The 25,441-nt window shown below is 38.5% G+C and overlaps 1 protein-coding gene across 2 annotated transcripts in view; it reads right to left on the bottom strand.

Moving 5' to 3' along the window:
* The window catches only part of LOC139960579 (DNA-dependent protein kinase catalytic subunit-like), a 96,231-nt gene that overhangs the window by 6,418 nt on the left and 64,372 nt on the right, over nt 1-25,441 (bottom strand). For both annotated transcript variants that reach the window (XM_071959033.1, XM_071959032.1), the window contains 24 exons: nt 25,013-25,162; nt 24,277-24,450; nt 23,759-23,857; nt 23,023-23,233; nt 21,602-21,779; nt 20,180-20,413; nt 19,147-19,265; nt 18,480-18,611; nt 17,557-17,736; nt 16,807-16,894; nt 15,891-16,014; nt 14,257-14,395; nt 13,697-13,771; nt 13,260-13,370; nt 11,626-11,769; nt 10,669-10,767; nt 9,834-10,060; nt 7,712-7,859; nt 6,670-6,844; nt 6,136-6,249; nt 5,040-5,125; nt 4,641-4,797; nt 3,654-3,838; nt 2,649-2,771 (listed from right to left, as the gene is read on the bottom strand). In XM_071959033.1, the coding sequence (XP_071815134.1) occupies nt 2,649-2,771; nt 3,654-3,838; nt 4,641-4,797; nt 5,040-5,125; nt 6,136-6,249; nt 6,670-6,844; nt 7,712-7,859; nt 9,834-10,060; nt 10,669-10,767; nt 11,626-11,769; nt 13,260-13,370; nt 13,697-13,771; nt 14,257-14,395; nt 15,891-16,014; nt 16,807-16,894; nt 17,557-17,736; nt 18,480-18,611; nt 19,147-19,265; nt 20,180-20,413; nt 21,602-21,779; nt 23,023-23,233; nt 23,759-23,857; nt 24,277-24,450; nt 25,013-25,162 (3,472 nt within the window). The remainder of the gene's footprint in view (nt 1-2,648; nt 2,772-3,653; nt 3,839-4,640; nt 4,798-5,039; nt 5,126-6,135; nt 6,250-6,669; nt 6,845-7,711; nt 7,860-9,833; nt 10,061-10,668; nt 10,768-11,625; nt 11,770-13,259; nt 13,371-13,696; nt 13,772-14,256; nt 14,396-15,890; nt 16,015-16,806; nt 16,895-17,556; nt 17,737-18,479; nt 18,612-19,146; nt 19,266-20,179; nt 20,414-21,601; nt 21,780-23,022; nt 23,234-23,758; nt 23,858-24,276; nt 24,451-25,012; nt 25,163-25,441) is intronic.

The following is a 25,441-nucleotide window of genomic DNA, read 5'->3' as shown; positions in this document are numbered from 1 at the left end:
CTTGTGGGGTAGGTATTATCCAAGTTCCCGTAACGGACCTGGTAAGGGAGATCATTTCTAACAAACCAGCAGGCAAACTTTCGGGAAATTCAGTCACACAAATTCTTTTTTCAGTTTTACGCTAGTAATTGACGCTGGCTTCTTGCAATGCCCGCCTGTGCTGACATCAATGAATCGATGCAGGAACGTACAGGTGCAACATACAGTACTAGTGATCAGCATAAGTACCTTTTTGTTGCACGGAAGGAACGCGATCATAAAGACACTTGCGAGATCTTCCAGTACCTCAATGACTACAATCCATTCGTGTCAGAAGGAGCATTGCACAACGTAGCCACTGGCGTGACTGCAAGTAACCCACAGAAGCAAGGAAAGTCGGAGAAGCTATCTTGGACAAAATGATGGGACAAAACGCATTTGACTTTGTCTTCAGAAGGAAGGAACAAATAGAAAGAATGGGACTGACACAGCGGGTTGTGGATGGCGAAAAACTGAAAATTGACCCTCAGCTTCTCTTTCAGAGGCTGCTAATTCTAGCTAACAACAGTGACTATAGCTTGGACGATCTATTGAAATATGAACTTTCTGCGCAACCGACAGCATTGTTTGATAAACACGGTCTTCTCCGCCAAGCAAAAAAGCCACAACTGGCTGATGCGCTACCGTCCACTTCATCAAATGAAGTCCAGCAGACGCGTGACAGCAAACCAGTGTACAATGTCCTCGATGGAGGTTCTCTTTTACATAGATTTCCCTGGAAAAGGGGTGAAACGTTTGACTCCATAGCTTCTACGTACGTCAATTATGTGAACACGTTTGCAAATCCAATTATCGTTTTCGATGGATATGAAACGGACATGCTCCACAAAATATTTGACTCATCTCAGGCGATCAAAGGGTGCAGTTGGTCCACAGGTGTTCTTCACTGGCAGCATGGCGCTAAAGTCGAAAAAGGAACACTTTTTGGCAAACGTCGAAAATAAGTAGAAATTCATCAATTTCCTGTCTGAAAAACTCCAAACCCAGGGTATCAAAACATTGCACTCCAAAGGTGACGCTGATCTTTTGATTGCATTGACTGGGGTGAAGTGCGCAAAAATTGGTGCTACACATGTTATCGGAGAAGACACCAACCTTCTGATGTTACTTTGTCACCATGCTGAAGAGGACATGGATGAGTTGACATTTCGATCGAACAAAGCAGTGAAACCAGATAAAAACACTAAAATTAGAGAGTGGCAGATCAATGCTTTGCAGACTTCTCTGGGTGAAAAGCTGTGCTACCTGTTACCCATCATCCATGCCATTGGAGGTTGTGACACAACTTCGAGATTGTACGGGATTGGTAAGGGACTACCTCTCAAAAAGGCGATGTCAAACACTTCGTTTGCAAAGCAGCTGGAGCAAGTGTTGTATTGTTCCATTCGTGAGGAGATGAAAACCTCGGGGGAGAAGGTCCTAGTAGAATTATACGGAGGCATGAACACAGAGTCCTTAGATTCACTGAGGATAAGGAAGTTCAAGGACAAAGTAGTGAGGTGTGCTTCCAGCATAGAGATACAAAATCTTCTACCCACACTGGATGCCAGAATGTACCACATATATCGAGCCTTTTACCAAGCTAAATGTTGGATGTCAAAGGATGAGGACTGTGCATTGAGGGCAGTAGATTGGGGATGGCAGGATCTGCAGGGCAAACTTATGCCTAGAACAATGGACTGTCAGCCTGCCCTGACAATATTCTCAAGTTGATAAGGTGCCAGTGTAAAGGGGACTGCTCCACAAACAGATGCAGCTGCAGAAAGCAAGGCCTCAAATGTACAAATGCCTATGGTGAATGTCGTGGTGATGCCTGTTCCAATAGCACAGCTATTGACGTGACTGAGGAGGACACGGACATGTTACTCACGGGGGCTGAGCCAAGTAGTGCAGCTGGTTTATTGGACTAAGTATTTGGTCCCAAAGAGTGTTCTAGGGCTAAAGAAACAGCAATCAAAACCAAATTATACAGGGAATTACAATAACAAGGTACAAAATGTCTATTTTCAGTAAAAATCAGCGACTACGTCATCACATGACGTAATACTACGTCATAGTGACGTCATATCATGACGGAATTCGCCTTATTTGATAGATTGATATCACATTCCTATCTGTTGGCAATACATTTATGGGCCCTAAAACCACCCAGAAAAAAAGTTTGCTGTACATTGAATTCTGACATGGCGGCCATCTTGAATTTATGCAAATTAGGGCACTTAGGGTGGGTAACTTTGAGATAACTTTCGATATGATGTTCAGTGGGGTCCAATGAACCAGTCAAAGCAAAAAAACCTTCTGAAGCAATTTGTTCTAGGTATTTTATAATTTGACTGGACTACTATTAAATGCTATAAATAGCTATTTAAGAAATAGCTATTGTTTATTTATGAAAATGGAAAAACAAAATTGTACATTGAATTCAAAGTTTGAATAAAAGATGGCAAAAAAATGAAAAATAAAGTTTAAAATTATGTGTCTGCTATGACCAATATCATGAAATATCGCTGGTCCTTGAACAAACATCAAAGCATGTTTGGTTTTGGTTTATCTTTTCAAAGACACCTCTGGGCGTATTGACAGTATCGAAATTTTGTTTTTAGATTCACCTGAGGGTATTCTACGGCGATGGCTTTCACAATACCGGCGACACCATCGGCTTCTGGTTTGTCGAGAAGTGCCACCATCTGGCTGATCCACCCGATGAACATCCAACATGGTACAGAGGAAGTCTACAAGAAATCAGAAAAAAGGAAAAGGAGAAAATAAAAAATGAAAAATACATCATTTTAATTCTGTCACAGTGATTGCTATCTGACTCACATTTACATGAGTCAATGATAAGAGGTTAAAACTTTTTTTAAATGTTTTTGCAATCGATTCCGATACGGATTTAATTACAAGGGACGTAATGACTGTAGCCTTACTTTCCTTAAAGTTTGATTTTGGTTGGGAGATGAGTTTGCTGTTAATTACTTCTCAATGGTCTTGCTTCACCTTATCTTTGCGATTTAATCCAACCATATTCTTCTCCCTGTTCCCTGTTCCCTTCCTTCATCTTCAAGGAATCTTCTTAACAAACCGAAATGGAACATTTTCTCAGGCAGTCGATCATTCTCTTTTGCGACTCCTAATCTACGTAACATACTTAAACCGACTGACATTAAAAACAGCTATTAATGTCAACATTTTTAAAGGAAACTTCAGAATTATCTGTTCTCAAGAGCGTTTTTCTTGACTCAAACCACAGCTGAACATTACTTGACTTGGTGGATATTAGGTGCTATAAATGTTCTTGATTGATTGGTTGAATGAATGAATGTGTCAACAGTTTGCAGTAAATTTCAGAGTGTATAGTCCAACTCGTTGTGTGACACTGTATGTTTTCAAATATGAAAATTCTTTCCAAATTCTCATTCATACCAAGGTGACTTAAGGGATTTTCTTTTGCCTAACGAATGAATCTTTTATGTCAAAACATAGTTTCTATGTCAAAACACAGTGATACTGTTTTCACCTGCTTTCAAAAATTCAGAGTTGCTATCTATAAACCCCTTACTTTACCTTATTTATCGATACACAAACCAAACTTCTGATTTCAAAACTATCCTCACCTCTTTGATGAAATCTTTCAAAGTTTCTGGATAGGTTTCAATGATTTGAAGCAGCCTTGGGAACCTCTGCTTTGCCTCTGATGAGCTGTATCTCATGGCTGTCAGGAAACTTTTCACAACAGTAGATGGGAAGTCGGCTGTTAATGGGAGAGCTGTAGATGGGAGGTTGTCATCAGCATCTTCCTCTGAATATGAGGAGCAAGAAGAGGCAACCAGGTTTAAAAGTCATTCATACCTGGATCATCTCAAACTTTTCCACACAGAGCGTTACTGCTTTAAACTAAAGAGGTTTTACTTCCTATTACATTTCAAATTCAATATGTTTCATGAATTGAATTTTGAGAGAGACATAAATACAATCGTGAATATTAATTAAATATGACATACAGACAATGTATACAGACACAAGAGTCAGACACAGCATTTATTCAGTCACGAAATTGGTTATGAAATTGTAACCAAAACGATGACCTTTAAATCTAGCTACAGGTTTTGACGATACCTAATGCAAAAATTTCTTCAGGGGTGTTCATTGAATATTACTGCCATCATATCTATATGAGTTACCCCTCTTCACCACTGCAATTGAAAACAAACAAATTTGATACTTAACTAGAGATGTGAGGACACCTATAAAAAATTAATTCCAAAATCTCTCCTTTATCAGAACTTTAGGCAAAACTGACATGATTTACATAAGTGGTGAACAAACGTACTAATACACTGCTTAACATCCCCTCCACGATGAAAGCAAGTGAAGTGTATAAAAGTGCATGGACATTTCTCTATAAAAAAAACCCTGTTTTTCCCTTCCATCTTTTACACATGTACGTAAAGGCAACCCCGAAAAAGTGTGGAATTAACAAGTAACATCAACACAAGAAAAAGTAACATAAATTGCTCGAGTGGAAAATAAAAAGCTAGCCATGGAAGCTTCCAATTTTGCTGGTCTTTTCGAGACGGAATCAAAAGAATGAGGCCTCTCACCGTTTTCTTTCATCTTCAAGATTTTGTCGCAGAACTTGCCGAGTGCGACGAACGACTCCGCAGTTTTACTCTCTCCCTCGACGGAATCTGATTTCTTGGAATGATCTGATATTTCTTGTAGCTGTTTCAGAGCTTTGGTGTACAAGCCAGAAGAAATCTGCAAGAAAAAATTTGCTAGCTGTGTAAATATTGTTGAAGATTTTGAAACATTTCTGTGCCAGCAAATTTAAAATGCTTCTATACCTCTGTTTACGACCAACAACGTAAACTGAAAGTTGTAATTTAATCAAAGATTTTGCTCAAATTAAATGCAACCAGCTACGGAATAAAATAGTGTAACATTGCCGGTTCTAATAATTCTTGTAATTCGTAGGCAAAAAAGCATTTGATGATACTCACAGCACTAATGCTTGACTGGCCACCGGCTAACATCTTCAACTTATCAAATTTTCCTGTCTCTCGCAACTTGCCTAACATATTTGCTTCTGTGAAAACGAGAAATTAAACGACCTTAAGAAACCCCCTAAACAGTTTAGTTTCTAAAATTAGACTGTGCAGTAAATGTACATTTTTACCGCAATAAACACACTGAAACCTACCCACAGGCTTACATCAAATAATATCATATATCTTACTGATATTGATGGTGTTATATACTCTATTAACAAGCATTTTTTGTCAATTTTCTAGTTAAGAAACAATGGAAAATCACATTTTCCTACTACAAACTTTTACTGCCTTTGTTGACACTTGAGAAATCTGTTAGTTTTGCATGAGACTACATCAAGAAAGGATCAATAGTTTACCAACAAAAACAAAGAAAGAAAGAAAAGCATGTAAATATTAAAGCGAGTGAGCAAACATGACATTTCTCAGACTTTCACAATTATTATTTTGTTGTTGTTTAAAATTTACCATAGGTCTAGCACACATAAAACTCCAGGAAATGGGGGCAATGGATGACCATTCATATTAAAGGGTGTGAAGACTCGCGCAAAAAGAAACGTCTAATGCTGGTACTTTGACCTAGTTTAGAATGAGGTGTAACAGAAGTGTTAAACACCACCATCGGTCCCAGAAAATACACACACAGCTTGCTACCGTTGGTAATTAGACACTAGTGTACAGTCAGTACATACAGCTGCGGTCAATACCCTAAGCACAGTGTACAAACAATACAGCGATGGACATCTTAGGTCCAGCAAAAGATAACAATTTAGGTATCACGTATCATTACTGTCTGCATTTTGTAGCGACACAAACAAAACGTCACTTGCAAGCAACAGAAAGTTAACTTTTTCAGATGGCCGCACGCGGTTTGGGGCGAGTCTTCAATGCCTTTAATCAAAGATAAGCAACGTGATACATTGAAACATGATTTACACTTTACTTCTGTGAATTTGAACCATATTACTTACACATCCCTCTGTAAATTTGAACTTAAACTACTTACGCACGCCTCTGTCAAATTGAACCACAAGCTGTTGAAACCTACCTGTGTCCGAGTTAAGAGCGTCTGCCACCATTTCAAAGGATGCACTGCTCAATATCTGGTGGCTTTGAAAATTGTATTTGTTTGTCTTGAAGGATTCTGTGTTTTCTAATTTACCTAAGCCATGGACAAACAAATACAGTTGATATTAGATAATTTTAGTCACTGGATTGCAAATGGTTTGGTTTTATGCCAAGTTTCTTCTTGAGAATTTTGTTATAAACATGTTATGCTTGTCCTGAAAGCAAGATAACGTTACTAAGATATTGGATGATGACAAGAGGATATACACCAAAATAGGGAGAGAGTAGGGAGGGCAAGAATGGGGGGGATTATTTTGATATCTGCTGGAGTTTTCCAAACAATTGGCCATGGATGGGGGGATATAAGCTGAAGTGATCACACAAAAGTGACAACAAATGTGAAAGATGCCTGAAAAATTGCAGTTGTTCCTTCATTAAGGAGCTTACTCATTACACGTAATGCTAAAACACTTGTCGAAAAAGCTTCATAGAAAGAAATTCCTGCCAGACTTACTCATTGGATCAAACGTAGTCAGTAAGGTTGTGACTTTCTCCGCAGCCGTAAGGAGAGAAGCCTTCTTCTGGTGCATTTTGACGTACGTGTGAGTCCACAGAAGTCTGAGGTCCTCGTGGTCACCAAGGTGACCATACGTTGACTTGAGGTGCTTCAGAGCAACTGGGAAGTTAGCCTGGACAATCGGCGAGAGGATAAAGAAAATAAATATATAACGTATGACGGTACAAACTAAACAGCTTAGACAATCCGCGAGAGGATAAAGAAAATGATAAATCTATTACATATGAACAGTACAAACTAAACAGCCTAAACAATTGGCAAGAGGATAAAGACAATAATAAATCTATTACGTATGAACAGTGCAATATAAACAGCTAAAAAAGACTTCAAAAATGCAAAATTACATCTAAACATCCTCCCAATTGACCAAAATTACCTTTTGACCAATATGGAAAGGAATATCCCTTTTTCCATAGGTCCCTTCCCCAGGATAACACATAACATCTAATCCCCCACCCCCCCACCAACCCCTCGCCCATAACAATAATGGTAGTTGCACCACTGCTGATGGGTATTAACTAATAATTAGATAATTTATTTATAAATTACATGTCTGTTTGCCCCGAAGAATTCCATTTATATTGATGGTCATTGATAAAAAGATGTATGTTTACACATGAAAAGCCTAGTTTCTCCTGAAACAACTTCCCTGCCATTTTTCTGGGTTGAATGAAATTGGTGCGTGACCCCTGCTTACAAAGTTTGCAAGGTTAAGTGGTTCTTGACTAGCTACACCCCCCCCACCCCCAACCTTCCCCAGTGACGCACTGCAGCATCCACCAACTAAGGGCTCGACGGCTCAGTCGATGGAGCACAGGACCTACAACCAAGAAGTCACTGCTTCAAACCACATTCTGACCCAACATGGATTGTGTCTTTCAAATTTTGTTTATAATTTCCCAGTCATGATTTCTGTTGCTCACTTACAAATATATATACAAATAATAAATAAGTCCATTATTTCCATTAACCTACTCACCTGCTCAGATGCACTCTCAGCTAGTTTTAAAGACAGTCTTGTCTTTTCCATCGAGATGTATTCCTCAAATTCTACTTTAACCTCGGAATCGGAGCCCTGAGTATCAGCAACGTCGAATCTTGTTGCAAATTTTTCCATAAATAGACATCTGGAGATAGGAAATGACAAGGGTCAGGCATTTTTTTTCTTCTTGAGCAACGGAGTATGACTGAATAAAAATTCAATACTTTTCAGAGTGCAGAATGCCCTATGCCTAATTTGCTCAAAAAAAAACAGAACATAAGTAAATATACAGAATATATTTACCTATTAAATGTCAGGATTTGGTGAAGTTATGAAAGTTGATCATAAACTAGAATTATTCCTAAATATGCTGAAAAGTTATCATGCAATAAATAATTTTCTTAACTGGACAAAGGAAAAAAGATTTAATATTAGCCACTCTTTAACCACTGGGATTTACTTTGGAGATTAAAGAATTATTGAAAAACAAGTTTTTTGACAATTTTAGCAATTAATACCCTAATATTTTGGAAGAAACATAGCTTTTAAGGAACAACACTAAACTAATAAAAAAGTGTAAAGAAATTAAAAAATTCATATTTATTTAACAATTTAGGATCTCTCAGCAGCCACCTCAACTTAGTAAAGATGCTAATACCAAATCTCGTTTTTATACCAAGAGCCCAAAAAAGATTTAAAAAATATGAAAGTTGTTATAAACTGAAACATTTTGAAACTCTGAAAATAAAATAAACTAGTCTTATCATTAATTTTTCATATTAGAAAATATATCAATTTCAATGGTGCACTTTCTTCCTTTGTGAGTGTTAGAGATTCCTTCGTAAACATAAGTTAAGCTCTACTCTGACAGGTTCTCTCCAGCTTTCCCAGATTTTGTTTTTTGGGGATAATTCTACATTCAGGGATTGAAATAATCCTCAAGAAACTGGCATGACTGACAATGTGTCCATCAGCTTCTTTCCTGACTAGTAGTCACAACATTTTCTTCATAGTTGCCAGACTTTTCAACAAATCCAGACATTTTCATCAACAAAATGTGTTTCATTGTATTCTATGAAGTCTACACACTTATGAGGATGTCATGTTAGGTAACTTACAGTAAGGCCTAACAATTGAAAATGTTGCAAAATGTATGCTAACCCCTATCAAAAAATGCAAATTTAACTAATATGACTGATCACAGTAGAGCATACATCCAACCATGACCACAAAAACATTCTCTTCACTTATACAAAAAAAAACTTCAGTATTCATGAAAATAAGAAAAGCTTAAAGCAGCATTTTGCGTTGGGTCGCTTTTTTCCACTTTTTTAACATGTGCATCGATTTTTTTACATGTATCAATCATAAAACAGCTATCTAAGATACCATCCAAGTTTCACCCTGCCAAGAGCGTTAATTAGCGAGTAATTAACGATTTATGTCGATAAATGAGAAGAGTGTCCTCGACAAATTTCACAGTTAAAATTAATCGCATACAATTCCGCCAAACCCACTAGTTTGAATTCAACCAATCAGAGATGCAGGTTTAGTTATGAGCCGTTGCTAAAAATAGATTCAAGACTTCGCGTTGGTTGTACCAGGGAGTTGTTAAGCAACTCCCTGGTACAACTGCCATATAGACTGTACACAAATCAAGCGTGGTGTTATATTACGTATCTGTCAATGACGTTCGTAGTGTTTAAATATTCATATTATGGGCGAGGTTTATTGGGTTCCCAACGGAAAATATCTTGGAGAACAACAAAGTTGAAAGTTGCAAATTTTTCGACTTTTATGCCACCATTTGAAGTAAAATATAAATAGATTAGCTAGTTATGTATGTCGTTATGACAAAGTGGAATCAGTGAGGTTGAGAAAAATCATAGAAAAGGACGCAAAATGCTGCTTTAAATAAGAATTTTTCCTCACCTTTCCAGACTAAAGTTCAAAATTCAAGGACAATTCAAGACCCAGAAAAGAGATATTTCCATTTTCCCTACTTTTCTCCAGACTGTGTGGGTACAATGTTTCTTCTATGATTACTGTCAATCCTGTGTGTGCTAGTATGCATGATCATCCCTAATAATACATGGGGGTTCCTGCTGGGTTTAATTACCTGTTGGTTACAATGTCATCCCAGATTGTCACAGAGTCCTTCTTAGGATCTGGTAGACAACTCGACCACCTTTCCAGCATACGTCTACTCTTCCTACAGCCTTCTGATTGCGTTACGTCGCTCTTGTTCATAAAGTCTACAAACTGATGGATCTCCATGAGTCTCTGGACTCCTTGCAGTTTAGAAGAACGAGTCTTGGTCATCAAGGGGTTCATACTGGACCACTCCTACGATGGAATCAAACAGGTTACCATATCAACGACAGGAGGCATGAACTCCAACTCAGGGAGTGACAAGTAAGTTATTTTACCCTTTGTCCATATAAATACTGCGTGTGGGTAGGTATTATAAGTGAGGACGCATGACAAAAGTCAAAAGTCAACCTCAACACACTCTTAACGCTGACTGGCATGCTACACAAAATGAATAAAAGGCACTTTGCTTGAAAACACATCAAATAAATTAATGTCTCAATTAGATGTAAATCATTTCCATCAAAATAACCCTTGTGCTGTCGCAAAATGTCTTTCTCAATAGGCACTGTGTCTCAGAAAGGAATGCTGCAGCAGCTGCAAACATTAATGCAGGAAGGCTGAATTAATATCAAACCAAACAGATCGTCTCTCTCCAGACCAGCGGAAAAGGCTGCATCATATGTGCAGCCTGGCCGTAGCCCCCACATCTCCCTACTTTTCACACAGTGAATTCAATTCTCTGTATTATTTCTTGTTGTTGTTTTAAGGTGAAGTAAAATAATTAACCAATGAAATACTTGATGAAAACTTTGAAACGCAAACAAGACTATTGGTAAAGAGTGACGTTTTTATAAACTGACCTCGAGGAATGACTTTGTGCAGTTGTCGAGGTAATACCTGGCTCTCTGGTAATCTTCTTGAATAACGAAGAGGCCTGTGAGATCTTCACTATTTCGAACCTGTCGTATGAATGGAAAATTAGGTTTTAAGACATTGTCAACAGTTTACACGTCAGAAAGTATGAGAACACACACAGATAGACAGACGGATGGACAAACAGACAGACAAAAGAGGAAAAGAAAATGAAGAGAAGAGATGAGGAGAACTAAAACTTGATCATGACATCACAAATACTGAAGCTATTGACTGCCGAGAGAAAGAGAAATAAAAAACAGAAGTAACACAACGAAACCCCCCATATATTTTACAAAAAATTTGACAAAGGCCATCATGAACTAGAACAGCATTTGCCTGCTTAAATACACAGTATTGTAGTGCAGGTGGAGTGCTTGCAGTATTAGGACAGACTTTTCGGTTGGTCATGGTGTTATTTTTTGGGCGGACAACACACCAGGGAGTATAGTCATGTAGGTACCTACAAAGTGAGGGCGCTTGTGAGTGCCGTGACAGGCTCAGAGTAAGTTGGCTATGCAGCTAGCCTCTGAAACTGCAAATGTAAAGAAACCATATATTGCAACGTCCGGTCATGTAGTTTATCGTTCACTTGGCCATTATTGCCAGTATTGTAGCGCACGTCAATAATTAAAACATGCTGACCATCTTTCAGACTATAACGGAGAAAAGAGAATGCCCGACAGGGATGCAGATGGAAAGACGGCTGAGAAGTCAGACCCAGATTTATATCAAGTCCATCTTAACTTTGCAAATACTTAATAATACTCTGCTATATATGGCAATAAGAAGAGAAATGACACACAGACAGACAGACAGACAGACAGACAAACAAACAAACAAATAGTACTGCTTTTATGCATTCAATATTTAAATATCGGCAGATAGAATAGAAATAGTCCGACCTCTAAGATATTTCTTCTATCCTGCTGCTGCATAGAATTGTCGACGAACTGGAGAAGACTCTCGTCTGCGGTATCGGCGCCCTCTATCAGTGAGCTCTGGAGTAGTTTGATCTTACTGCGTATCATGTAAGGTAGGTACAGGTCCTGTCAGGAGAGAAGGGTGAAACATGAATCATTAAAGGCATTGAAGACTCGCCCCAAACCGCGTGCGGCCATCTGAAAAAGTTTACTTTCTGTTGCTTGCAAGTGACCTTTTGTTTTTGTCGCTACAAAATGCAGACAGTAATGAAACGTGATACCTTAATTGTTATCTATAGCTGGACCTGAGATGTCCATCGCTGTATCGTTTGTATACTATGCTGTGGGTATTAACAGCAGCTGTATGTACTAACTGTACACTAGTGTCTAATTACCGATGGTAGCAAGCTGTGTGTGTATCTTCCGGGATCAATGGTGGTGTCTATAACACTTCTGTTACACCTCATTCGAAACTAGGTCAAATTACCGGCATTAAGGCCCGGTCACACTACAGCGATATTTTATCGGAATACGGTCCGATTTTTCCGATTTTAGGCCGAAGAGTGAGGTTTGTGGTAGTGAATGTAATGAATGCAGTGGAATATTCGAATACCTACTTCAAATCTGAGGGGTTCTAGAACTGACTACATTCTGAAGTGACGTCACATCGAAAAACGATAAAAATCGGAAGAGAAATCGGATAGCTATCCGATAAAAGGAAACGGAGTCAATATCAAAAGTTAGGAGAGGGCTATTCCACATCGGAATGGCTCAACAGATAGCAAATCAGGTCATTTATCACTATGGCTAGAAGACCCGAACGGAAAACAGGCTGTTTCGATTCCTCCGGGAAAATCGGATAGTATTCCGATAAAAAATCGGTATAGTGTGACCGGGCCTTTAGATGTTTCTTTTTGCGCCAGTCTTCACACCCTTTAAGATGATAGTTGTTTATAGAAATACTTGCATAAAATAAGTATTACTATACTAAAGGCAAATTAACCCATCAATTCCCTAACTTAGCAGGATTACCATAAATTTTATCCCCCTTTCTTCAGAGAAAGCTCACTGCACACATTCTCAAAGGGACAGATCCCTGTACAATTCCAGTTATGGGCTGCAGACCCTCTCTTGTGAAATTCTTTTGGCACTACTAAAAATTAACTGTGAACGTTAATTTTGTTCAATACAAGGCACAGGGTGACAAAATTAAGCATGCTTCGTGCTCGTGAACTTTCCTCAAATTTTATAACCGATGTCATCTTATGCACGTTTGTTCCTGTAGTAATTTTGTTATCTACTGATACTGCCAGGCACTCTCTTCCTAGAAACCACTACTGCGAGTTAACTTTTATAGCCTTGTGCTCCGAATAGTTCAAAAACTAATATCCTGAAACAGTAGACTCGTTAAACAGTATGTCAATAGAGAAATTGACTCCAGGCACTAAAAAATTAACTGTGAACATAAATTTGGTTCAAAACAAGGCACAGGGGGGCAAAATTAAGCATGCTTCGTGCTCATGAACTTTCCTCCAATTTTAAAAAAATTGGTTTCATGGTGACTTAACAGTGGGGCTTTTCATGGTTGGTATTCAACATGTGTTAGCCTTATATACCTGTGAGTAGCCACCATCCCAAACTTTGGTAATGTCTGGCTGCTGGCCGTCATCAATGTTCATCGTTGCGTAGTTCTCCAATTCTTCCCATTGGGTCAACTGGTTACAACACTGTAAATTTATGTTTGTGAAAAAGTAACAAATTTTGACAAAATTCTGGCAGGAATGTAGTGACAGATATGGCCTGGTTAATACTAGAAACACAAAGACGAAATACGCAATGTAGAGAAATTTGGACGGGATTACTTGTACAGGAGAGGACAATTTCGCTAATATTAGACTTGAGCATAAACATGATAGATGTCTGCTAAATGACGTATATTTTACTAAGTTTGATAGACACTGCATTAAGTTATAAACAAGTTACAATCCTAATATTAGACTTGAGCATAAACATAACAGATGTCTACTACTAAATGACAGTTATAACCCTTTACCTCAAGTCTAGCTTCATCCCATAAGTCCTCTTCAATTTGTTGAAGACTGCCCTCTTCCCAGTCATCGGATATGGCCTGCAAAGAAATAAAGAAACTAGCTATTAAATATCCCTGAATCTGACTGGATTAGACAGACACTCAAGGCGTGATCATTTTGAGGCAAATGCTTTTGAGCTGAAAGAGAACATGAAATTAAAATGTCATGCAACATTTAATTGTTGTCTTGTCATATTAATCTATTAACAGACATTATCATCAATGCCAATGATCGTTTTCTGTACCTTTCACAAACTGTAACTGTTACTGTGTAAATCAATGAAAATGTGGCTTGGAATAAGCAACAATTTTAACCAGTTTTGTTTGCTCCACCCTCCGATTGTTCAAAGCTTCTCAGTTTTTAACAATCGGCTAAATTAAATTCACAGTATCTCCTTATATAACTATTTTAACTCTGCCTGAAGTTTATATTCTCCATCAAAAGTGCAAGTAAAGTTACAAACTGGCAAATTTGATCAGACACATATTTTTGCTCGGTGTTCGGTGTGCACATGACGGGTCACCTGATTATAGAGTTTGACAGCAGCAGCATAGTCTCCTCTTGCCTCTGCTTGCAGTGCAGTATGGGTAATTTCGTGAGAGTCGATGTGTTTACCGAAGATGCCCTGTAGGACGTCAAACTGGCCAAGATCTTTGTACAATCTGGAAAGGTTTAAAAAAAACAAATTAGTTTAAACTCAGGGAAGAATGAAAGATATGTGGTATCATGCTCTGTTAAGTTTCTCACCTGGGCAGCTCCATATATTTTGGTCTACTCCAGCCTCCCTATCTTTCAGGTGCTGTATTAATTTTCTCACCTGGCCAGTCCAATCCAAGTGCTTATATCTCTGGTGGTCCACTCTTGTGAGCCTTTTGATTTGACTTTAGCTTCTATCCTGTCCCCCCGCCTCCCCCAACACACTTTATTAACTTTCTCACCTGGCCAGTTCAATCCAAGTGCTTATTTCTCTGGTGGTCCACTGGTGTGAGCCCTTTGATCTGACTTTAGCTTCTATCCTGTCCCCCCGCCTCCCCCAACACACTTTATTAACTTTCTCACCTGGCCAGTTCAATCCAAGTGCTTATTTCTCTGATGGTCCACTGGTGTGAGCCCTTTGATCTGACTTTAGCTTCTATCCTGTCCCCCCACCTCCCCCAACACACTTTATTAACTTTCTCACCTGGCCAGTTCAATCCAAGTGCTTATATCTCTGATGGTCCACTGGTGTGAGCCCTTTGATCTGACTTTAGCTTCTATCCTGTCCCCCCACCTCCCCCAACACACTTTATTAACTTTCTCACCTGGCCAGTTCAATCCAAGTGCTTATTTCTCTGGTGGTCCACTGGTGTGAGCCCTTTGATCTGACTTTAGCTTCTATCCTGTCCCCCCACCTCCCCCAACACACTTTATTAACTTTCTCACCTGGCCAGTTCAATCCAAGTGCTTATTTCTCTGGTGGTCCACTGGTGTGAGCCCTTTGATCTGACTTTAGCTTCTATCCTGTCCCCCCACCTCCCCCAACACACTTTATTAACTTTCTCACCTGGCCAGTTCAATCCAAGTGCTTATTTCTCTGGTGGTCCACTGGTGTGAGCCCTTTGATCTGACTTTAGCTTCTATCCTGTCCCCCCACCTCCCCCAACACACTTTATTAACTTTCTCACCTGGCCAGTTCAATCCAAGTGCTTATTTCTCTGGTGGTCCACTGGTGTGAGCCCTTTGATCTGACTTTAGCTTCTATCCTGTCCCCCCACCTCCCCCAACACACTTTATTAACTTTCTCACCTGGCCAGTTCAATCCAAGTGCTTATATCTCTGATGGTCCACTGGTGTGAGCCCTTTGATCTGACTTTAGCTTCTATCCTGTCCCCCCACCTCCCCCAACACACTTTATTAACTTTCTCACCTGGCCAGTTCAATCCAAGTGCTTATTTCTCTGGTGGTCCACTGGTGTGAGCCCTTTGATCTGACTTTAGCTTCTATCCTGTCCCCCCACCTCCCCCAACACACTTTATTAACTTTCTCACCTGGCCAGTTCAATCCAAGTGCTTATTTCTCTGGTGGTCCACTGGTGTGAGCCCTTTGATTTGACTTTAGCTTCTATTCCCCCACACCTCCCCCCACCTCCACCAGCACATGCTGTATTAACTTTCTCACCTGGCCAGTTCAATCCAAGTGCTTATTTCTCTGGTTGTCTCCCGGTGTGAAGTCTTGGATCTCTTAGTTGCCCTCTCCTCCTCCCATGACTTCTTGATCAGCATCTCTTCCAGAACACGAATACCTAACAAAATAACATTTCATTCTTGTATTAGCATAATGACTACTCTATAGGAAGACAAAATTTAAAAAAAAGGTATTAACTAAGTGCTTTGTAACATACATAAAAAGTTATAGTATTAACCAAGTGCTTTGTAACATATGTTACAGGTTATAGTATTAACTAAATGCTTGTAACATTATGTCAGATGTCAAGTGTTAACTAGGTGCTTTGTAACATATGTTACAGGTTATAGTATTAACTAAGTGCTTGTAACATTATGTCAGATGTCAAGTGTTAACTAAGTGCTTGTAACATTATGTTAGAGGTTATAGTATTAACTAAGTGCTTGTAACACATGTTAGAGGTTATAGTATTAACTAAGTGCTTGTAACACATGTTAGAGGTTATAGTATTAACTAAGTGCTTGCAACATATGTTAGAGGTCATAGTGTTAACTAAGTGCTTGTAACAAATGTTAGAGGTTATAGTATTAACTAAGTGCTTGTAACATATGTTACAGGTTATAGTATTAACTAAGTGCTTGTAACATATGTTACAGATTATAGTATTAACTAAGTGCTTGTAACATATGTTACAGGTTATAGTATTAACTAAGTGCTTGTAGCACATGTTAGAGGTAATAGTACTAGCTAAGTGCTTGTAACATATGCCAGAGGTCATGTGTTAACTAAGTGCTTGTAACATATGTTAGAGGTCATAGTATTAACTAAGTGCTTGTAACATATGTTAGAGGTTTAGTATTAACTAAGTGTTTGCAAAATATAGTCATAGTCTTGGTAAAAGAAATCTTACCCAGGTGGATTTGTTTGCTTGTCAATGACGTAACTGTTACTGTGACAGGGTCCAGTGATATCTCTTTTGAGTGGCATAGAGCTATCTCCTGTAAAATTGAAAGCGTCAATATTTAGTCAAAGTTGGTAAAATGCAAAAAAAATGTTGGGCAGAATTAAGTAGGATTACTGGCAATATGTTTTTTAACATCATATGTTTCAATTTTAGTAAAAAAATTGTTCACAGAAATGGCAACAAAAAATGATGTAAATGACTGTAGTAGACTACTAGTCTCTGCTGAAGTTATTGCCATGGTAACACACACAAGGAAGAGTGAAGTCTGACAGTATGGCACTATGTCAGAGAAATAAGCTGCAGCAGTTTCAAACACCTTTGCAGCGGGGTTGAATTTGTGAATCACTATCAAACAGTATCTCTGCAGACCAGTATCGCCCATCGTGTAAAATGTACAGAATACATAAGATAATGTCCTACGCAGCATGGCTGCATTTGCTACTTCAGCCCCACTTAGCATCCCACTAGTTTACACAATGTCCAAGCACGAACCATTCATAGGAAAGCAGGACACTAAACATAAAATTATGAACTAATAAATGAAAGATTGCAAATAGAAATTAGGTACTAACAACATGATAGGATTACAAGTATGTTCAATTTTGGAAGGATAATAAAAAATAAAAAAAAATAAGCAAAACAATAAAATAATAGAAAAAAACAATAGTGACTAAAAATAGACTTGTACTAACTAACCTGTATGCAACTAATGAAATGTGGAAAGAATTGACTTGAAGAGGACAACATCTGGTTTAGGTACTGATTGATGTTCTTGACCAATTCTTCTGCCTCTCTCTCCGTCTTCTTTTCTCCGATTTGAACGAAAATCCCTCCAAAGATGGAACTGAACAACATCCGAGCCAAGGCTGCATCTTTCTGCAGACAGCAAGATAAAGGTAATAATAATAATAAACAGTTCTTACATAGCGCAACTTACAATAACGTCTCGCCACGCTGTACAAAAGAAAGTGAAAGATATGTACACAATATACAATAAGAGTAAACAGAGCGTGTACGCAGCAGCTAAACAGCGGCAATGCAAAGGTACAGATCTGGGATATGTGATAGTTGATATTTTATACCCATGACAAAGAAAATACTGCAATCTATGTTAATCTTTGTTAATTTTTTTTTTGTACTCGTGACAAAGAAAATACTGCAAGCTATGTTAAATTTCAGGTAATTTGAAGTTTTCATGGAGACATAAAATAAGCAGTACAAGTAGTTTTCACTGAAGGTTGGTACCATCGAGTGATGTATCTTTTTGCAACCACTTTATACTAATATGAAACATTGGAAACTGAACAGAGAGGTGATGACACTACTAATTCAGTTCAAATTAACTTTGTTTGGCACAATCCATCCTTCAATTTTGTGATACACCTGAATACACCAACGTTCATATCATTTCCATGGTTTCTGGAATCTGTCCACACCGGTGCATCGCACCAGGAGTTCACTCTCTCGTCATACTGTGATTTACATCATGCACTGAACAACAAATGTGTGTCCCCTAGACATTGACCCAAAACAGGAGTTGAAATTTTTCAGGTTACCTCAGATGTATAAAATTAATAAATATTCATGATTTTCCAGATCATTCACTATTAACTTAGTACCTGAGCAACAGCTTGTAGAGGTGCTATCAAATCCATGTATTTTATTTGTATGTCTGGCAGGTCACCTACACGGTAACTGCGATATAAGGTCACTTGGTGATATCGCCTTTCCTTTTGCTCCTTCAAAAGTTCCTACGATAAAAGAGAAAGGAAATGAACGAAATAGATCTAGACATGCAGTAGAAATGTTCTCACTATAAAATATATATATTTATATATATATATATATACAATAAAAGTGAATTTAATACATAGCATTCTTGTTATTAACAAAGGAATCTGCATTTTGTTCCCAAATAGATCCGATATAAGAACCTTGCTGGCTTTTTAAAGAAATACTTCCCATACATATTAGGAGTTGAGCATAAAAATGCCAATATGCTTTACACAACCTTTGGCCAAACAAGGCTGTGACTGAAGTGCACCAAAGGTTTGCTATGCCTTGAAGAGACTTTACACAGAAACTCACTTTATCTTGAAAGTTTTTACTCTCTTCAATGTAAACCAATTCATTTCCCCTAATGCTCTGAGTTTTGCTATGCCTTGAAGAGACCTTACAAAAAAAGCCCACTTTATCTTGAAAGTTTCTTCAACTCTCTTCAACGTCAAACCGGTTCATTTTCTTATTTGCTCGGATCGCCACCTTGGGTTCAATTCTCTTTCTCACCTCTCGCATCTGCTGCTTTTTCAATTCTCTCTTTGCAAAGTAGAGACTTGAAGACTTCTGTTGATCCTTCAGAAATCGTCTTTTCAATCTCATTATTTCTTTGCCCTCAGCTTTTGATGCTTAAAAACAAAGAGGAGGAAAGAAGAACAAAAGAGTTTGTCAAGTAAATCTCCTGATGGTTCCCAGATAGGATGGGGGTGCTGGACCACCTGTTAGACATTACACCAGAATCTAAGAGCTGTCCAGCCTCTACCAACTCACCTTGCCAGTGTGGTAGAGTAGGCATAAATGCTTCATCAATAATGGAAACGAAACATAGTACAGGCTACGACATTTCAATTCCAAAACAACAAAGAGAATTAAATATGGACCAATTGACGATCCACACAGTTCTCTATAAATATAGTCACTTACTCACTGTCACCCTTTGAAAACAGAAAATGATTAAGTCGGCCCTGTTTGTACCCCACTCCTTCCACATCTAGAATCCTAGTATTTGTATCAAACAGGTGGGTCATATTGCTGTTTTTCGATGAGTTCCAATAGTCTCCCACTCGGCACTCCTATTAATGAGTCATCACATTTATTCCTTCTATTTTCAGCACAAGTTTGTTCTATGAGCCATATTCATGTTCTTTTGGTTCTAAATGCACGACTTATCATATCCCTCCATTAACACCATCACACCAATTCATCCCATACTAATCTACTGTGTTGTAAAGTGACATCGTGCCATTGAACTGGCAGCCTACCCATTCCAAACCATGGTCCTACAAGTGACCCCTTAATTCCTACATTAAGCTAAATCTATGCTCTTCTAGTCACACCCCTTCATACATTTCAAAACATTAAACCATCCAACCTTCATAAACAACTATGGTTTTCCTTTCTTGTACTGTCAGCCTATCATTTACCCAACCTGGTCCTAACTAGTAACCCCCTAACCTATATCCTGTCACATTTAATCCAAGACACACCCCTCCATGCATACTTGATCCCTACTTTAATACAAAGAATCTTTTCCTACACTAACCTCCTGTGTCTGTAACATCTTTTCCTTGTACAGACAACCTATCCTTTCCAAACCCTGGTCCTACTGGTTTCACTTTGATCCCCTTGGCACCCAAGACTGATACTTTCTGTTTGGTATCGATGGTAAAGAGAAAAGATGAAGAAGACTCGGTTCCCAAGCTAGCGGAGTAACTAGCAAACGTATCCTGACTGCCGGTGAGCCAATTGTAAGCATTCTTCCCGTCGGCCCTCGCAGCTGTAAAATACAGAAACAAATAGTCAGCCCTCACAGCTGTAAATACATAACCAAATAGTCAGCCCCCTCGCACAGTTGTAAAATACATAACCAAAGGGTCAGCACTCACAGCTGTAAAATACATAACCAAAGAGTCAGCCCTCACAGCTGTAAATTACATAAACAAGGTGTCAGCCCTTGCAGCTCTAAAATACATAACCAAAGAGTCAGCCCTTGCAGCTGTAAAATACAAAACCAAAGAGTCAGCCCTCACAGCTGTAAAATACATAAACAAGGTGTCAGCCCTTGCAGCTGTAAAATACATAACCAAAGAGTCAGCCCTCACAGCTGTAAAATACATAAACAAGGTGTCAGCCCTTGCAGCTGTAAAATACATAACCAAAGAGTCAGCCCTCACAGCTGTAAAATACAAAACCAAAGAGTCAGCCCTCACAGCTGTAAAATACATAAACAAGGTGTCAGCCCTTGCAGCTGTAAAATACATAACCAAAGAGTCAGCCCTCACAGTTGTAAAATACAAAACCAAAGAGTCAGCCCTCACAGCTGTTAAATACATAACCAAAGAGTCAGCAATCGCAGCTGTAGAATACATAACCAAATAGTCAGCCCCCTCGCACAGCTGTAAATACATAACCAAAGAGTCAGCCCTTGCAACTGTTAAATACATAACCAAAGAGTCAGCCCTCTGCACAGCTGTAAAGTACATAACCAAAGAGTCAGCCCTTGCAGTTGTAAAATACATAACCAAAGAGTCAGCCCTCACAGCTGTAAAATACATAAACAAGGTGTCAGCCCTTGCAGCTCTAAAATACATAACCAAAGATTCAGCCCTTGCAGCTGTAAAATACAAAACCAAAGAGTCAGCCCTCACAGCTGTAAAATACATAAACAAGGTGTCAGCCCTCACAGCTGTAAAATACATAACCAAAGAGTCAGCCCTCACAGCTGTAAAATACAAAGCCAAAGAGTCAGCCCTCACAGCTGTTAAATACATAACCAAAGAGTCAGCCCTCACAGCTGTAAAATACAAAGCCAAAGAGTCAGCCCTCACAGCTGTTAAATACATAACCAAAGAGTCAGCAATCGCAGCTGTAAAATACATAACCAAATAGTCAGCCCCCTCACACAGCTGTAAATACATAACCAAAGAGTCAGCCCTCACAGCTGTTATATATATAGCTCCCTTACCAAGATCCTGAGTGGCAGTAAACTGCTGGCCATCTTGAGTTGCCCTGACCTGACCCCCAAGGGTTTCTGGGGGGCTCTGTGAACCAAACCCTGTCCCAGATCCTTGCTGAGTTTCCACAAACAGCGGTGTGTTGATGGCTTGATGTCTTTGTTTGTAGGAAGAATCAATCGATATGTCCTGGAAATAGAGAGATCATTTTTATACCAGATTAGAGGATTACTTCTTTACTTCCTTATATTCCAAATAAGCACAAAAAAAAAATACTTTAGTTGAAAACCTGTGTAACAGTTAGACCAACAAAATCCCTTGATGAAGTCAAGTAAAGATACTGTCTCTTTGTAAATAAATTTTCTAAAAACACAGTTATTCCCAATGCCTAATTTACATGATAATTCAAGGGGAGGGTTGGAACATATTCTCTCGGGCTGGTAAAAATATTCTTAAAAGGCGCATTACATGTAAAAACATCTCAACGTGTCTCACAACATAAAAATAGTAAATTACAAACAATAAAACCATCAAATTTGTTGGGTTGGTTGAGTACTGTTGTCACATAGCCGCATTGAGTGGTCAGAATGAACTCAGTAACAAGAAAAACGTAATCTACAGCTAGGAGCTCCAAACAGACAGAAATAATTTACAAGATGAAGACATTGATTACATGAAATACACAGATAAGATATGCCCAACGAGGCAAAATGATGTGTCTCAGGATCTTTAAAACACGACCTCACCCTGCCCTGCCCAAGAGAACTCTGCCCAAATCAATAAATCATCCTACCAACCTAGCTTGTGATTAGTGTGCATGCTAGAACCACTCTGACTTGCTATGCCTATAGAGATAGTATTTTGATTCGCGTGTTGTTCAACATTAACGTGATGACTGGTTTGAATGCCTAACCATGAATATGAAACAGATGTGCACTCGAAAGCATTCCGTCCCTCAAACACCAGGCAAATTTGTGGAGTGTTAGCTCAGTGGTTAACGGCGGTGCCTTTCAATCATAAGGTCCCGAGTTCGAGTCACTCCAAGATAAATGTATGTCATCCAGTTACAGAGTTGTTGACAATTTAATTGACAATTCATAATCATGGACGTTAAATATGAATCTAAGAGACTGACTTCGGTCAGCTTGCTACTTTGATAAGCCCATGAGGCCTATTCGCGAGTTCCTGCTTGCTGGAGGATCTTAAGTACATACACACATACACACAAGTTGGTCGAGTGCCAGGGAATAAATAGATAAATAAAATAAATATTATAAATAGAAGATAATATCAAGACCTGGGAACACCTTAAACGTCTAGTATAGAAATCAAAGAGAAGTAAAAGAATATAGAATGCAAACAGAGAATAAACAGAAACTATAAATAAATAAAACATGAAGCGTCTCACATTCCATTTTAGTGACAGACTTACCTGGAAACGGCAATCTGACAATGGATGTTCAAACATCTCCCGCTTATAATCCGGACTCTTGGACGTCATTTCTAAGAGCAAGCTGGTTGAATAACTCAGGTACTGGTCCTCTGTGCTCGGTGAGTACATGCACTCCAACAGCGCCACCATCCTCTCCAGGGTGTCCACCGGCAGTCGATTCTCGTGGCTCCAAAAGTTATTGATTCGAAGTCTGATTTGGGGAGAATATGATTCAGAATTATGATTCAGAATATGATTCTCAAGGTGATTTTGTCACTTTTATATACTCATGTTATTATCTAGACTTTTACTTTTGTACAACTTTATTTTATGTGCTTATCCTTTGTTTTGTTTTTTATAGGTTTTGGTCTGTTTATAGTCTTCTCATGTTTTTAGATTTTTGTGTTCGTATTTTACATACTGTTTCATTTTTGTTTATGTGTTTCTGACTTTTTATTCCTTTGATTTCTCTGTCTTTTTATTGTTTTATTTGTTTTAGGTTTTGTAAAGCGCCTAGAGGCCTTTTGGTATTAGGCGCTATATTAAGAACTTATTTATTATTATTATATTATAAATTGGTAAAAAACAGTCAATAAATTAGATTCCAAAGAAATACCTGGGAAACAAATTACACGGAAAGGTTTGCTTTTGAACTACTTAGACAAGAAGATGAATAATGCCAGAAGAAAAGGCAACTATTTAATTTATTCATGAGCGTGAAAGACTTGAAACCTACCGAAGATAGGGGTCTTTATCAGACAAGCCTAAAAGGAGGGCATCCTTTGCCATCCCTAGGACCTTTGCTACTCCTTCCTCTTCCATTCGAACTTCATCTCTGTTAGACAAAAGAAAAAGAAGAAGATGAGAAACAGAAATGAACACATTGTGATAATTTAAACAATCAAAGCTTACGATGGTTAGTAGGTTGGATAGTGTGGCCTCTGCCTCGTACCTTCGGCAAAGTATTGCATAATATGGATTGTTACCACGGAGACCGACCTGAAGTGATTGTAATCTAATGATACCAAGAAACCTTCTTAGTAAAAAATTTAGGAATTTAAAGGAATTTTAAAGTATTCAAAATGTTTCTTCACATCACAAAGAAGTGAGAGAATCACCATGGCAACCAATCTGAAGTGAACCATAGATCCATATGACGATATAAAACACAAACTCCCTGCCATGGAAACTAGGAGTAAAGAGTAAATGCCTTCACTTCAGGTAGAAGTGAAGTGAATCACCATGGAAACAAACCTGTAGTGATCATAGATCCATATGAATATGTCATACATGACCTCCCTGCAACCGATGCTAGAGACAGATGTAAACGCCTTCACGTCGGGCAAAAGTGTAGTCAATTCTGCCGGTGACAACCTCGGTAACATGCCATTAATAAGCTTCAAACTTACAACCTGTGTGGATTCATCTCTGTAAACAACAAAGAACAAAAAAAAAAGAAATGTTGAACTTGATGACCACATGTAACATTGTGTACATATGTTTACATGAAATGAATTCTGTGATGTTAAAAGCTGGAAAAAAATAACTGCAGAACTGTTCATCACCTGTTATCATTACACAAGTCAAACTAAAATCAAAATAAAATGAAACTGTTGGGAACTGCTTGTCCACTAGAGAGCCTATGTAGGAGAATGTGTAAAAGTAGGTTGGCCTGACGTTTAGATCCTAGCAGGATCTTCTTCAAAGGCTAAATGATAAGTAACAGTAACAGAAGGGACAAAAACACGGACAGAATATAGACAGGTGAATGAGCATGGTGAACACATAGAGATATCCTCTTACATCAATCTCCTATTAGCCTTTGAAGAAGATCCTGATAGGATCGAAACGTCAGGCCAACTTACTTTTACACAAGTCAAGCTAAGCGGTTTCTTAAACAGGTCAGACCTACGGCGTATTTTCCTTGAGAAACATCTGTTATTATTAAAGTGTTACAGTGTATCTTCCAGTGGTACAGTTGTGATCATACCTATGGGTTAAAAGTTCTTTCAGTCCTTTACTCTGGATTTCCTGGAAGACGTTCTCAATCTTCTCAACTCGTGAACTGATCACCTCCAAGCATTGGACACGAGGAGCTCCATAGATAGAGGGCAGTACAAACAAAAGCTTGTTCAAAAACCTGCAATTAGAATTTAGACTGAAAATTTAATAAACACAAAAACATGGAAGATGTTATAGAAAACACTTTTGTGTTTATCTGCTGATGTATAACATATACAGTCATCCTGTAGTGTCGTCATGGTGACTTCTGTACAGTGTGACCATAACTGTGTACTAGACATGCTAACTGATTTGCAATGTCTATATTGAGCATACACACACACATGTTTGTATTACATTCAGACCAAGGACCCCATTGTATTTTCCATTGTTCAAATCCACGTACCCTAACCTTAAC

The sequence above is a fragment of the Apostichopus japonicus genome, chromosome 19 (genome assembly GCF_037975245.1).
Source record: "Apostichopus japonicus isolate 1M-3 chromosome 19, ASM3797524v1, whole genome shotgun sequence".
NCBI lineage: Eukaryota > Metazoa > Echinodermata > Holothuroidea > Aspidochirotida > Stichopodidae > Apostichopus > Apostichopus japonicus.
The sequence above is the reverse complement of the archived record's forward strand: the minus strand, read 5'-3'. Positions and strand labels throughout refer to the sequence as shown.